General features: G+C 58.7%; 1 protein-coding gene across 4 annotated transcripts; it reads right to left on the bottom strand.

The window, feature by feature from the left end:
• Positions 1-5,235: 5,235 nt before the first annotated feature.
• OSR1 (odd-skipped related transcription factor 1) lies at positions 5,236-14,432 on the bottom strand. 4 transcript variants are annotated; one of them, XM_074195014.1, is made up of 4 exons: positions 10,967-11,147; positions 7,513-7,661; positions 6,263-6,948; positions 5,236-5,471 (listed from the first exon to the last, which is right to left on the bottom strand). In XM_074195014.1, exons 2-4 carry the CDS (start codon positions 7,597-7,599, stop codon positions 5,336-5,338), a joined length of 909 nt encoding a protein of 302 aa, XP_074051115.1. In that variant the 5' UTR covers positions 7,600-7,661; positions 10,967-11,147; the 3' UTR covers positions 5,236-5,335. The 4 variants fall into 4 exon arrangements, with proteins under 4 accessions (XP_074051115.1, XP_074051118.1, XP_074051117.1 ...); XM_074195017.1 differs by lacking the exons at positions 7,513-7,661; positions 10,967-11,147 and adding an exon at positions 14,350-14,432; XM_074195016.1 differs by lacking the exon at positions 7,513-7,661.
• Positions 14,433-14,483: the final 51 nt, after the last annotated feature.

Here is a 14,483-nt window from a genome sequence, read left to right as displayed (position 1 = left end):
ACACTGAAAAGCAGACTTTTTGATTACAAATGCATCTTTCCAACACAAAAGAAACTTCACCTCTCCAGTTCTCAGTTTCCCCACATGTTCTTAGTATGTTCTACTAGTAGCTAGAATATCACCGAAGACGCTGCCAACTCCAAAACTTACCATCTCAAATCAAGGCAACTTGAAGATGCATGTCCAAGTTCATTTCTCAAAAAAGGTAATTAAATTTTTAAGATTGTTTCCCTTTTCAGGCAGAGCGGAAGAGTGATGTAAAACCTAAGGGCACAGGAATTAACTGCCTCTAGGGGATTGCCTGAAGGAGAGAAAGGAGAAGGACAGGAGGGAATGAATGGGCCATGCCCCAGGGCCTAGTAGAAGACCCAGTCCTTGAGAAGGAGGCTTCAAGATCTGCTGGATCCATGGGGATGGATGGATGGGTGGATGGATGGGTGGATGGATGGATGGATGGATGGACGGACGGACAGACGGACGGACGGATGGGTGGGTGGATGGATGGATGGATGGGTGGGTGGGTGGATGAAGAAGGTGAGCTGACTAGATTATCATCTATTAGCACCAGGAAGCAGTAGTGGGGAAAGGCTGTGACTAACAGGGACTCCCTCTTTCTCCAGGTGGAAGGGCTAAAGCTGGGCAATATGAGGTGTCTGTATGGCTAGACTGGCTAAACAAAGCTCTCCCCTAGGTGATTTGAGGAGCTGGGTGTAAAAAAGATTGATCTTTCCAAAGTCTATGGAGTCTTAGCTGCATTTTCCTGGGGGGATCTCAAAGTGAAGAAGGCATTTTGTTGGCAGTGGAGAGTCCAGAACTTCTGATGACTAACAGAATCCACCTGCCAATGTGGCCCTAGCTCTGAGCTCCCAATGCTCTCTGAGACCTGAGTCAGTCCAGAGTAATGTCAATGAAGTCACCAATCATAAAACATCTCCTCCTTCAAAGGACCCCGCTATCCTTGGAGAGTTCAAAAGGTTTTTGTTTTCATCCTCACATCTGCCCAAAGATAAAGAGGCAGCTTGGTCCAGTTGAAAGAGTTCAGGATTTGGAACCAAGAGTCAAATTCTTGCAACAGAGAGAACATAGGCAAGTCCCTCACCCCACTCTGGGGATGAGTTTTCCTTTCTCTGAAATAAGGGCCTATTCGGACTCCTTTGGTCTCCAAAGTACATTCTAGTGGTGACCTTTTTTGACAGCCAAGAATTGGGAAGTGATTGTGCTAAGAGGTAGTTTTCTCTTGGAACAAGAGCCACTGTTTCATTTTTATCCTCTCTCCTTCCATTCTTTTTCTGCAGGATCTGAGCACTTCCCCTTCCTCCCTTCTGCCCTCTGAGCTGAACCAGTGAAACTGTCAGGCTGATACCAGCAGATTCCATTTCTCTGGCCCTTTTCCTCCCCACCCACTGAAGTGAGCCCCTAAAATGAGTAGCATTGTATGAATGAAGTGTCCCTAAGTGAGCCCCTAAAATGAGTAGCATTGTATGAATGAAGTGTCCCTAACACTACTAGTACCCATTTCACAGATAAACAGTAAATTAGAGAGGGGTTGATCTGTCCATGGCTGTACAACCGAGCTGTGCCAGGAGAGAGAAGAGCTGGTTGCATTCTGACTTTAGGGTAGCTCTGGCTCCTCTCTGGACCTCTGTAAAAGGAGAGGATTAGTCTCTGACTTTGGAATATGCAGGTTTTTCAAACTGTAAACTCCCATAGAAAAATCCATTTATATCACTATCCCTCTGGCCTCCCTTCTCCATAACTCTCCAAAGAGATCTAGTTCAATCAGACAGCAGTGGAAGTCTCTGGAAGCTCAGAATGAGGTGGGATAGGCTGTCTCAGGAACTCTCTCCAGCCTCTGTGGCATTAGAAATTTCTGACCAGGTTGAAAGAGGCAGGTGAAGGAGCCCTAGATGAGTGAGGACCTGTCCACTCCTCTTTCTTCAAGCCTTAGTTCAGATCCCAGTGAAACAGTCTCCTGCTTGGAGGCAGAGACCTCTATAGCTGGGATTCCAAAAGATAATTTTCCTCCCACTTCTTTCAGAAGGTAGGATCCAGTTCTAGAGGTCAAGAGAGGAGGCCAAAAGTGAGCTCCATAGGGGGCGTGGGTGTGACCAGGAAAAGACCAGGTCCCTCAGCACTCAGATTCCTTCCAGGTCTTCCTCCAAACCATCTCCCCCCAAGGAATCCTATGTCAAAGTATGAGTGACCCTTAAAGAATTCTACCAATGTTAGCTAGCTATCATCTAGCTAGAGAATCAAGGGTGGCAAGAAACAGCATGGAGCATCACAGGGGTCACCTCCATTTTTTTTAAACAGATGAGGTAAAGAGCAGGTTTGTCCCAAGACCAGACAGTTCTGGAATCAAGATTTAAACCCAGTTCTTCCACCACCAAATCCAGTTTGTTCCATTGTCCCTGCATCCCACAGTGGACAGAACTGTGATATTTTCATCTTTGTATTGGAAGGCCCAGAGGCCCAGGGAGGAGGTAGGCAAATATTAGCTTTAGTAATTGACTTTGAGCAGGAGGAAGGTAGCTCTAAGGGGTGCTGGGATAGAAGGTATTTCACAGACTAGATGCAGGACCCTCACTCAACCTTCTGAGACCTCAGTTACCCTATTTGCAAAATGTGAAGCTCTCAGTGTGGAGAAGGGGTTCCCCAATGGGGTAGAGCAGTGTCTGTGAATGTGGATGGGAAAAAGATCTTTATATTTACTCCCTTCTAACTGAAAGTGATCATTTCCATCAATTATGGATGTAGGCAGTAATAACTACAGTTGGGATAAGGGTCCAAATGGTTTCACCAGACTACAGCAAGCTAAAAGAGCTAAAGTTTGTCTCAGAAACATTAGCTAATGTCTTCACAAAGCTTGGGCCCAAATGGTTCTCTCTCTCTCTCTCTCTCTCTCTCTCTCTCTCTCTCTCTCTCTGTCTCTCTCTGTCTCTGTCTCTCTCTGTCTCTCTCTCTCTCTGTCTCTCTCTCTCTGTTTTAATAATTTGTGTACACCTCTGATGTGGACTTTCTCTTGTAAAGAAACACAAAAATGATTTCACTGTTGTGGTCAGGAATCTGTGGAGATGGGTGAGGCCTGAGGGACATGGACACTGCTAGGATTATTTAAAGATCCATAGGCACAAGCAGCTGGATTTGGGACTCAGTTGGATACTTGGTTGATTTGGTTGGAAATGGCAACCCCGAGCCAGACCAGTTTGTTCCAAAACCGGAAGGGAAGTTTGGGAAAGAGGAATCTTCGGCACCCCTCCCTCCTCCCCCATTCCTCCAGTGCAAACCCTCTGCCTCTCAATGGTGCGGGTGTGTGTTGGGGGGTGGGGAGGAAGGGGGTCAAGGAACCAAAGGTTGAAGAATCACATTAACCCTCTCTCTAATTCCAAAAGAGCAGGGAAAAGAGAGGAGAGGGTGCAGGCAGGCCCCAGCCATAGAGATTAACGCAGAGACAAGGAGGGCTAGCAGTGCCTGCAGGTGAATGGGCTCAGCCCAGGCCCTCACATCCATGGACTTAACACCCTAGAAGGGGGCCAGCTGGGCCCACTCAGTCACCACCTCTACCTCGATTGAGGATCAGCACCCAGAACGAGCTGCCAGAGAGCTTTCCTGAGAGCTGAGGGGAAGGGCTTGCGACCCCCAAGCTCAACCCATCAAGCAAGTAATTTAGGCCCATATTCAGCCTATTGGTCATCTAGCCCCTGCCGGGGCCCCAAGGAAGCAAATGGAATCCCCCCCCACCCCCGCAAGGGACAGGATTCATCTTTTCCCATCACATTTCCAGGATTGTTTTTATTTCTCCTCAATTTTTTTAAGACCCTGGAATCCTTCGGAGTAGAGAGAAACAAGAGTGAGAGTAAGAAACACAAAAACTGAGAGGGAATGAGAGGAACAAGGCAACAGAGAATGGCAGAGGAAAAGCCATGGAAAGAGACAGGAAAAACAGGAGAGAGGTGACGAGTGGGGAGAGGAGGAGAGGAAAGAGATGAAAAGGGAATGAAAGAGCCCCCCCCTCCGCCCCACTTCAGATTCCCCCACTACATGGACAGAGCAGCTTTGGGGGGAGGGGGGAACAGCGTCGTCTCTCAGCCGAAAAAGAAAATGGTCGGAATTGGCCGAGTTTGGAAGTGAAACCTGTTCCGGCAACTTCGGCAGCCTGTAAAATAACCATTTATTTTTAATATATCTTAAACATCAGTAACAAACAGCCCAAACTCCAGTGATAAATGTCCTTTTCCCAAACATCAGCCTAAAGTGCCAACAGCCTCACTGCCCGCTGCTCTCTTCTCTCACCTTACAGAAACCAAGGAAATGTGACCTCTCACTTTTTTACACTGTTAGGAAAACTTAAAAATAATAATAATAATACACATTAACAAGCCTGTTGGTCTTTTCCATTAAAGAGCTCTGTCCTGGTGCCAATCCAGGCGCCTGGCAACCTCCCGACAGTCACTGGCAGGCGGGACCAGCTTGGTTTCTTTTCGCTGGTCCTTCCATCTTTTATTTCGAGGCTCCCCCAGACCATGTCCACGGACTCCTGCACCAGGCCCCCCACGCCGTCCCAGGCCGCGTGCTGAGAGAGTCCCAGGTTGGGCGAGTAGGGAAGAAAGGGGTCCAGTCCACTGCAGGAGCCCCCAGGGAGGCCCTCCCAATCGGACGACTCCACTGGGGGAGGGGGCCGCTTGAGTTGGCCAGGGGCCGCCGGAGCTGCTCCCCGCACTCTCTCCCTCTCCTTGACCTCGTCCCCTTCTCCGGCCGCCGCGGACCCTCGGGCGAGGAAAAAGAAATGAGCCCCGAAAAGAAACTTCACAGAGAAAGTTTGTAATGGCCTCGGCTACGGCAACGATGCAGCGCGGCGAGCACGGAACTGCAACAATGTAGCGCTGCGGCCGTCATAACGGCAACAATGTAGCGCTGAGAGCACAAACCGGCAACAAAGTTACGCTGCGACAACGGAACGCGGGAACAATGGGATAATGCCCCAGTACCATGGGGGGCGGGCGGGGGGGGGGGGGCGGCTTCGGCCTGGCTCCGGAGCTCCACCTCTTGGCGCTCAGTTTCTGAGTCCAGGGCCGGAGTGGGCTGACGGCCGCGGCTCCATCCCCCGCCCTGAAGCCAGGCCGGTGGCGTCCGTGCTGTGGGCGCCTCTTGGAGCCCCTGGAGCCTGGGCATGAGTGTCAGAGGGAGGCAGAGGCTGGCCTTCGCTCCCGGCCCTGCCAGTGGCTGGCTGGCCTGTCTTTGCTCCAGGCCAAAGGGTCTCGGATTTTTGCCTGGGACCAGGGGCGGAGGCTATTTTCTCCGAGTTCAGCCCTTGGACCCGGCGGGGGGCGGGCCTTCAGCATTTGATTTTGTTGACTTTGAGATCCTTGACTTGCGTGTGCAGAGTCTTGTGGACCGCCAGAGTCCGGGACTGGCAAAATCCCTTCCCGCATTCCTGGCACTTGAAGGGCTTCTCTTTGGAGTGTATATACCTGCGGGGGGGAGAACAGAGGCTAGTTCTAAGCCTGTTCTAAGTCCCAGGCTCTAAGTCCCAAGGGGCTTTCACAGCGTAAGCGGCTTTCGCGGGCCCGCCCACCGGCCCACCCCACTCCCCCGTCTCCCAGTTCGGAGGAAAAGCATGAAAGGCTGTCAGAATCCCGCTTGGGGAGCTAAAGGGGCCGTCCTGGCCAAGGGCTCGAAAGATGTGGGACACCGTGGCAGTCCGAGGGACCCAGAATAAGGGTCAGGAGACTCCCAGGAAAAGCTGGGCGGGCGGGGCCCAGAGATGAGAGTCTGTGTCGGGGGCTGGGCTAGGACGTGGCTCACCACGGGGCCCGGGTGGGGCAGCCCCAGGTGTGACCTTGCGCCAGTCACTTCATGCCACTGCCTTAAATAAAATGAAAGAAAAACTGAGAACCCAAGCGACGTGGACAGCTCGGTGCAAAGCCTCAGGCCCTGCGGAGTAGCCCCGGATAGCCACAGGACAGGCTGGGGGGAAGGCAGAACTGGGTTTCTTTCTTCCTTTGGGGGATAAGAGCGTCACCCCCGGAAGACAGGCACAAAGCCCTCCTCCCATCCCCTCGAGGTCTTGGAGTTCAGGGTGATGGACCGTTGGGGAAGCCGGGGCTCAGGGCGGGGATGACTTGCCCCCCCCCCCCCGCCCCCAAAGATTCCTCTCTAACAGGACTCGAGATCATACTGACTGGCCCCCGGCTCGCCGGCTCTGGAGCCCTTCGGGGGCCCCGGTCGCGGAGGCTCCCTCCCGCTCTGCGCGGCCTCTCACCTGTGGTCGCGGAGATGGTCCTGTCTCCGGAAGGCCTTGTGGCAGATGTCGCAGGTGTAGGGCCTCTCGTCCGTGTGCGTTCGCTCGTGAATGAGCAGGTTGTAGGACTTGGTGAAGTGGCGCCCGCAGAACTTGCAGACGAACTCTTTCTTGGTCTTGGAGGGCAGGCGGCCGCGCGTGGGCTTCTTCTCCGGGGACAGCTTGGTCACGTCGAGGAGGGCGCTGAGCCCGGGCGGAGGCGAACCGGGGCCCTCGGCGTGGCCCAGCTTGGACGGGTCCTCCTGGGTGGCGGCCAGGGCCAGGTTGGCGAAGTCGAAGCGCGGCTTGGCCTTGAGCGGCGGCCCCCCAGCGCCCCCGTCCTGAGGCTTGGGCTGGATGACGTGCGGGAACCAGGGGAAGGCGGGCAAGGGCAAGCGGGCGTCCACCAGGCTGGACACGGCGCCCGGGACCTTGGAGAAGGAGGAGCGCGGCAGGTGGACGGCCGGGTAGCCCAGGGTCCACTGATGCAGGTGCACTGCGTGGAGGGCGCTGAAGCCGTAGAGGCTGGGCAGGTGCTCCGACGGCACGGCGGGCAGCCCGTTCACAGCCTGCAGGAACGAGTAGTTGGTGAGCTGCAGCGACGGGTGGATGGGCACGGGCGCCGGCAGGGTCTTGCTGCCCATGGCGGTCTGGACACCTTGGCCAGCCTGCGGGGGCAAGAGAAAGGTACGAATAGGGAGAGGGAAAAGGAGAGAAATTCAGTGAAGGGGCTCGCCTTAGGCTCCTCGACTCCCTTGTTCCCTCCGCGCCCCCGCCGCCCGATCCCTTGGGGCCAAGGAGAAGCAAAGAACCCCATTGGAGATGGCCCAGCAGAGCAAAACTCCTCATCCCTCCCCCCCCCCCGCCGGAAATGACAAGGCAGAGCAAAAACTCCCCGTGCCCCCCACTCCCCTGGAAATAGCCAGGCAGATTATCTTAGATCCTTGGTTTTAGAGAGACGGGAACCAGAGACCTCAGATATCAGGGCACTCCCAATACCTCAGTTTACAGAAGAGGAAATTCAGAGACAGAAACAGGGAAGACAAGACAGGAGGAGACAGAAGAGGAAGACGAGGGAGGTTTCAGAGCCCCAAACTTTTTCTGGGCCCCAAGCAGCAAGGGGAGGAACCATTCAGTGGGGGCCACCCCTCAGCAAACCTTAGCCGGGACGCAAGGGCCCCTCTTCTTGTCAGAGCACCCTCCCCCCCAGCAGTCACATCCCTCGGACTTGCCTGAGGTCTGCCTCGTTTCTCTGTTCCTTGGAGGGGATCTGGGCAGGGGGGGTGTAGCTGGGGGCCCCCGAGCGCACGCGCACACATCCCACACAAACAGAAATAAACTTTGCACACGCCAAGAAGAGCAAACAAGAAGCCCCCAGGATCTGTAAGGTAAACACAGACCCCCAAGGTTTGGCATCCAGAGACACAACTCCAGCGGGGAGATCCAAGGAGCCCCACCTTCGGGCCGAGACAACCCCACAGCAATAAACACTTCGGCTGCGAGAAACACAAACACAGCCTCCCCCCGGGCCTCCCCGGGGCCGCCCTGGGGATAAACACAAACAGAACTAACACAAAGACACAAATCCGAAGCGCTGCTCTCGCACCCAGGGATAAACAAACAACCCGACGCCGGGGGAATCGGAGGGAGGCGCTCCCAAGCAGCAGGGGGGCGGGAGGCCCCGAACTCGGTGCTTCTCGGGACAACCGCGGCCCGTTCCCCAGAGCCATCAGAAGCCGGCCAGAGAAAGCCGCCCCCCCCCGCCGGCGCTGCCCTCCGAGCCCAGCCCAAGTACCCAGTCACATTCGACCTCAGCAAACACTCCGGAGCCTCCCTCTGGAGGGGTCCAGAAAGCCCAACCGCCCCTCCCCGGGCTCGTGCCGCACCCCCGACCCCAGGACCGCCAGCCTGGGAAGAAGCCTTCGAAAAACAATTCCCTCATTTTACGTGGGGGGAAACCGAGGCCCAGAGCGCCTGACAGTCCCACAGCTACTAAGTAACGGAGGTGAGAATGGAGTTCAACTTTTCTGCCTCCCCATCGAAGGGCTCCTTTGTCTTCTGAGGCCTCCTCCTGCTTTCTCCTAGTCGAGAACCCCGAGCCAAGAGCGCTCGTTTCCTCTCCCTCCCTCCCGTTCCTTCCTACCTCTTCCACTTCGGGGCACGCCAAGCAGGCCCTCCCTCTTTCCTCTAGAACAAGCAAACAAATGCCTCGGCCTGGCTCAGTCTCTCGCAGCTGGGAGGGGACAGGAGGGTTCCCTGGGGCCACCCCCGGCCTCTCAGAAGCCTTCAGTGGCCCCCCCTCCCAGAGATTCTGCCCCCCAGGCCCGAGCACCAGAGAGCCTTTGGGATGAGGAGAATGGGCTCGTTGCAGGCCACCCACTGCCGGCGAGGACAGAGGCAGAAGGCACCGCTCTTGGGCCCAGACGAATTGGGTCCTGGATTGGGGGAAGTTTCCCAGGCTCAGGCCCAATAGGTCTGCGTCTCCATAGCCCAGGTCCGCCCTTCTAGGCCCTAGGATTGCTAAGCCGGAGAACCTGGGACAGAGGACACGGACGCGTTCTGGGGAGACACATCACAAAGAATCTCAGCCCGGAGCCGGAGCTTCTCTATTTGGGCCTCGCGTTTCAGACGGTGGGACTGAAGCCCCTGGGAGCGGAAGTGACTTTGGGCACCGAGAAATGCCAGAGTCTACAGCCAGGCCGGGTCCTCCCCCTCCATACTCACACTGCCCTCCCCACCCCACCCGAAATAATCTGCTGCTGCTGTCCAGGAGAACCCAAGCTCCTTCCCCAGGGGGGCTGCCGGTCTCTGGCCTTGGGGTAAAGGGGTAATCCCACTTCCTCCCCCATGGGGTTTCCTTCTTGGAAACTACAGGCCTGAGAAGGCGGCAAGCAAGGCTTGCCTGGCCTTCTTCACCGGGGGGAGGGGGGCAAGGAGAAGGGAAACAGCTTCATAACTCAGAAAGCATTTTAGACTGGTTGAGTCACAGTTATTCAAATAGGCATCATGGGAAGAAAGCCACGGCCAGAAGCCGGCCTCCCACCCTCCCCACTTGTCCAGACATCTCCAAGAGCAAGCACCTTTCACAAGCCAACACCCAGACCAGCCAGGAGACCCCAATAGTTCTCTTGTAGAAGGGGGGGCAGGTGCTCCTGCCCCTGGAGCAGATGCCTAGATCAGAGAAATGAGGAGGGCACTGGAGAGGAGACACTGCCCGCAACCTGGCCCAGCTCTCCCCTCCAGTGCCGAGGCTCAGCTATTCTGGTTGGGCGGCCCCACCCCTTGACTAGTCTCCCGCCTGCCGGCTCAGTTTTAAGATGTCGGATGGAGGGAGCAGCCCCCTCGAAAACCTCCTCCAGAAAGCTTTGGGGGCCCGGGCACACCTGAGAAAAACAATAGTAAACGCAGTTAATGAGCACATTTTACCAAGTTGGCTGTTACGTCTATGAGATGGGAAAACTGAGTCTCCAAAAGCCTCTAGTGACTTGGGGCATCTGAAAAGGGCCTCAAAAGGGCGTTTCAGCTAGCCTCAACCGACTGGCAAGCTTTTAGGACGCTGCTACAGTGCGCCACACAGATACGCTCTGCTTGGAGAGAAGGAATGACTTGGCCAAAGTCACTCATAGTTGGCGTTTGTCCTTGGTTCTCCAAGAAAACAGGACAGCAGCATTCGGAGCTTGGATTTGAATCGGGAGGATGCTGTGCTAAGCCCTTCCTTTAGTGACCAGATAGGAAGCCGGGCAACGGCAGAGAACCCTAAATGCGAGGCAATCAGGGTTACGGGACTTGCCCGAGGTCACACCGCTACAGTCAATTTGAACTCAGGTCCTCCTGCTCTATCCATTGCACCCCCTAGCAGCCCTAATTGATAGTGGACAGGGCACTCCAAGTCTCCTCCTGTCTCCAATTTCCCGGTTCCTTCCCTGCAACCCGCCTTCTGGTTGTAGCGGTTCCTGCCCCCCCCCCATGACCAGTCCTCAGAGGTCCTCCGAGGTCAGTAGGGACTAAGCCAGCCCTTTGGGGTCCGCAGGGTCGGAGTCGCTGGACACCGAAAGAAAAAAAATGCAAGAGGGGCTCCTGCAAATAGCCAGAGAGGCCTGGGGCCCCGGAGTCCTTTGGGAGTCTCTGGGAAGAGCCCATTCTCCATTCCGCAAAAAGTGATGCAGCCTGGGGAAGAGAGTTCGGCAGGGGAAGGCGGGCAAGGAGAAGCAAGCCCCCTCCCCCTGGCACCGGCTTAGGCCCCGTCGCAATGGGATGGGGCTGCAGGGAGGAGCAACCGGAGCGCGCCCGGCATAAGCGAAGTTAAACCAAAAGAATAGCTTCTAAGTCCCCTCAGCCTCCGGTTCAGACCTGACCGGGTGAGCTCTCTGGGCCTCTCCGGGCCTCAGTTTCCCCTTCTAGACGAGAAGGAGGCCCTCTCCTGCTCCATAATCTACGTTGCTAGGAAAAGAATCTCTTCACATTCGGGACAACCGCCCTGCCGGCCCGACTGGGGGAGGGGGACACCCATGGGTGCTACAGCTCGAAATCTGAAAGACTAAAGAGAAATGTCGGTTGTGGGTAGTCTAGCTTCTTCCAGAAAGTGGCCCGGGGCGGGGAGGAAGGCCTTCTCGGGCCACATCAAAGCCCCTCTCGCCTTTCTTCGCCCCTATTCAGAAGAGCCGTCCTCTTTGATTCGGGGCTCACCTCCAGTTAACGAGCGCCGGGGTAAACAGATCCTTATCTCTGTCTCCAGCGCAGCCCAGCCCTCAGCTCTCCCACTCCTGCCGTTTGACAACGGTGCCTCTGCGAGGGACCCTGGCAAGCCCGGGGCATCCGGTCACGGGGGCTGTAGCGAAGCCCCGAGCCCCGGCCCCCACGGGCTCTGCCGCGCGGCTGGAGCCCTCCCAGAGGAAGCCTGGGGCCCAGGCGCTCTTGGCCCCCCAGGACGGCTCTTGGCCCTCGGCGAGCTGCGGGTGCTCTGCGCTTTCCCGGAGGGCTCGGCCTGTCCAGTGTGGTGGAGATAGCCCCAAGGCAGAGGCAGCGCCACCGAGTAAATGGAGGCCAGAATGGGGGGGGGGGGTGGCAAGAGATTCGGGTTAGAATTCCAGTTAACCTTTGTCTCTGTCTCTGTCTCTCTCCAACTGTTTCTCTCTGCAGTCTCTCTCTCTCTCTCTCTCTCTCTCTCTCTCTCTCTCTCTCTCTCTCTCTCTCTCTCATTCTCTCTCTCTGTCTCTGTCTCTCCTCTCTCTCTTCTCTCTGTCTCTCTGTCTCTGTCTCTCTGTCTCTCTGTCTCTCTGTCTCTCTGTCTCTCTCTCTGTCTCTCTCTCTCTCTCTCTCTCTCTCTCCCTCCCTCCCTCCTCCTCCTTTCCCTCTCCTATCAGTCTCCATCCACTCTGTCCTAATCACCCCGGGAAGTTTCACAGCTTCAGGCCCAGCACCCCGAAACTTTTTCGTTGCTTCTTTGTCACCCCGCCTGGGCCCCGGGCCTGAGCCGGGGCAGCTCGAGGCGCTCTCTCACTGTGCAAGCCCCGCCAGCCAGCCCGCGGTGGGGGCTCTGGGCAGGGCTGCGCCAGGCTTAGCCCTTGCCAATGGCTTTCGGCCGCAGGCTCTCCGGTCTCCAGGCCAGGCCGGAGGAGGTTAGATGGGGAGGCCAAGCAGGGCAGGGAGGAGAGCCTGCGGTGTCACCGAGGCGGTGACGAACCAGGCAGGACCCCGGTGCCGATACCGCCTCTGGGAGAAGTGACCCTGGGCGAGTCGTTCCCCGTCTCCCTGCGTCACCTTCCCTTTCTATGGAAGGGAAGAACAGGACTTCTTACCCCCATTTTCCGCATTGGAAGGACCGAGCTCCAGCCCAGTCCAGGCTTAAGGAAGGCGGGCGGGGAGAGCCGGCGGTTCCCATGCCCAGGTGGCCATCCCTCCGCCACCTCCCCAAGGGCTGGCTCGGGGCTCCCAGCAAAAAGAAAGGCGCTCAAACCTGCACCGAGAGGGATGGGAGAGGCGCCGCTCCAGGCGAGGGGAGGAGCCCGGACCCCCACTCACCCCCCCCATCACGGGGGCCTGTTCTATTCTTGGCTCCGCACTGGGGGGGGGGGGGGCTTTATTTGAATTCGCCCATCTCCTAAACAGGGAGGGGGGAAAAGAGAACCGGTCCCGTTTTCCCGCGGACTTTGGAAAACCCACAGACAACGGAATTGGGGCCAAGAGAGATGTCCTTGGCCCGGGGCTTTCTGGAGGCGTCCCTGAGGGTCCGAGGACGCCCATGGGTGACCGCCCGCGAGGGCAGAAGTCGGCGGGCGCCCGAGGCGGACCGTGCGGCTCTAGCCCCAACGGGCCCCAGTCGCCGTGGCATCAAGGGTGCGAACGGGCTGTGGAGAGCCTCTCGGAGGCTTCTGGGGTCTCGTTGCCCGTGAAAGCCTGCCTCGCTTGCCTCAGTGGGCGCGAGCGCGGGCCCGGGAGCCCGCGCCGGGCGAGCTAGCCGAGGCCAGTGCGGCCCGTCGGACCCTCCTGCAGCGAACGGCGGCCTGGCCTAGCCTGGAGCGGGGGCCACGGCCAGGGGGCGGCCAAGCCTTCCAAGCCGTCCCTAGCAGGCTGCGAAATGCAAAAGAAGCAGCGCCCCCGCGGGTGCCCGGCAGCCACCCCCGGGCCCGGGCGGCCAGGCGCCACCTGACGAAGCCGCGGGCAGAGCGCTCCCGACCGCGCCCCGCACCCTCTCCCCCTCCCACCTTCGCGGAGTTCCCTCGGGGAGACCCAGGCCAAGGTTACCGGCTCTCCCCGGCCTGCCTGGGGCCACAGCGGCTCCTGGGTCCGTTTGCTGCGGACTCTCGGGCCCGCCTTCTCCTCTCCCCGGAGCCCGCGCTCCCGCTCCGGCCTTCTAGGCTCGGAATCCGTATTCTTCCCTCGCCCGAAAAGGGGAGCCTCCTGGCTTCGTGGGCCCCCAGGAAACCCGGGGCCGGGAAGCGGGGGGTCCCCTGCGTCGGCCTCCGAGCTGCAGACCTGGGACTGTGGCGGGCGAGCTCCCCAGCGCCCAGCCCCGCGGCCCGGAGCGGGCTTGGCTCCGACTCTCCGGGGCCACTCGGCTCCTCTGGGCCCGGGAGCGGAGGCTCTGCCTCGGCTGCCGCCTGGGTCTGGGAGCGCTCCGGGCACTGGGAGGGCCGCGCGGGAAGCAAGGGGCGCAGGAGGAAGGGCGCCAGATGGGGCCCGGGTCCCCCAAACCCTGGGCCTGGAGTTCCAGAGCCGGCGCTTGCATCTGCCATCCGACATGGGAGCCTTGGGCTCGGCCAGGCCCTCCTTCCCCGGGCTCCGGCCTCAGTTCCCCCCCGCCTCCCACGCAGGGGACGAGCCCCAAAGGTCTCTCCGGCGTTCCCAACTCTGGGTCTTCCCGTCTTAGAACCAGACTTCTCCTCCCGCCGCCCGGCCGGCGGCCCGGCATGCACCTGTCCCCGTGGAGCCCCGGGCCGAGCCTCCCCCGCGGCTGCCTTCGGGGCTCCAGCTCCGTGAAGTCGGGGCCCACTGCTGGGGGGCGCAGCCTTCGAAACCTATGCGGCGCCCAAACTTCGAAGCGCCTTGGCTTGGGGGGGGGTTACCTTTCCAAGGTCGGGCTTAATCTGAAAAGTTCTCTCGTGGCGGGGGGGGGGGGGCGCAACCTGAGGGGTTCAGTGGGAGGGGGCCCAGGAAGCACTTTGGGTTCCCTGCTCCAGCTCCGGCTGTGCCGTGGCTTACACTCTCCCAGTGCGGGAGCGGCCATCCCCCGTTCCTTCTCTCCAGGGAGCCCCCCTTCCATGCCCAGGCCGAAGCACTTGAGGGTGGGAAGGGAGGAGACGTGAGGGCGAGTGTGAGTATGTGTAAGTGTGTGTCTGTGTGTGAGTGAGTGAGTGTGAGTGAGTGTGAGTGGACGCGGGAACTCCTGGCTTGGGGGGTATCAAAGAAACCCTGAGGCAGGACCGCTCCGGACTGGCATAGCCCCCCTCCGGCTCCCATCCACTGGGCTGACCCGCCGGTGCCCACCCAGCGCCCAGCCAGGCCGGGGCAGCGGGGAGGGCTAGCCCCGGTCCCGGCGGGCAGGGTGGCCGAGGGGAGGGGGCACTCACCCTTTAGGAGTCCGGTCCCCGCCGTCGGCTCCCCGCCTGGGGCTCCCCGCGCTCCTGGGCCGCCGGGCTCGGGGGGAGCCGCACCTGGGAACGGGCCGGCCGAGCCGAGGTCCGCCGCTCTGCTCCCTCCAGCC

Source organism: Macrotis lagotis, chromosome 1 (assembly GCF_037893015.1).
Source record: "Macrotis lagotis isolate mMagLag1 chromosome 1, bilby.v1.9.chrom.fasta, whole genome shotgun sequence".
Taxonomy (NCBI): domain Eukaryota; kingdom Metazoa; phylum Chordata; class Mammalia; order Peramelemorphia; family Peramelidae; genus Macrotis; species Macrotis lagotis.
This window is presented reverse-complemented; position numbering and strand designations above follow the sequence as displayed.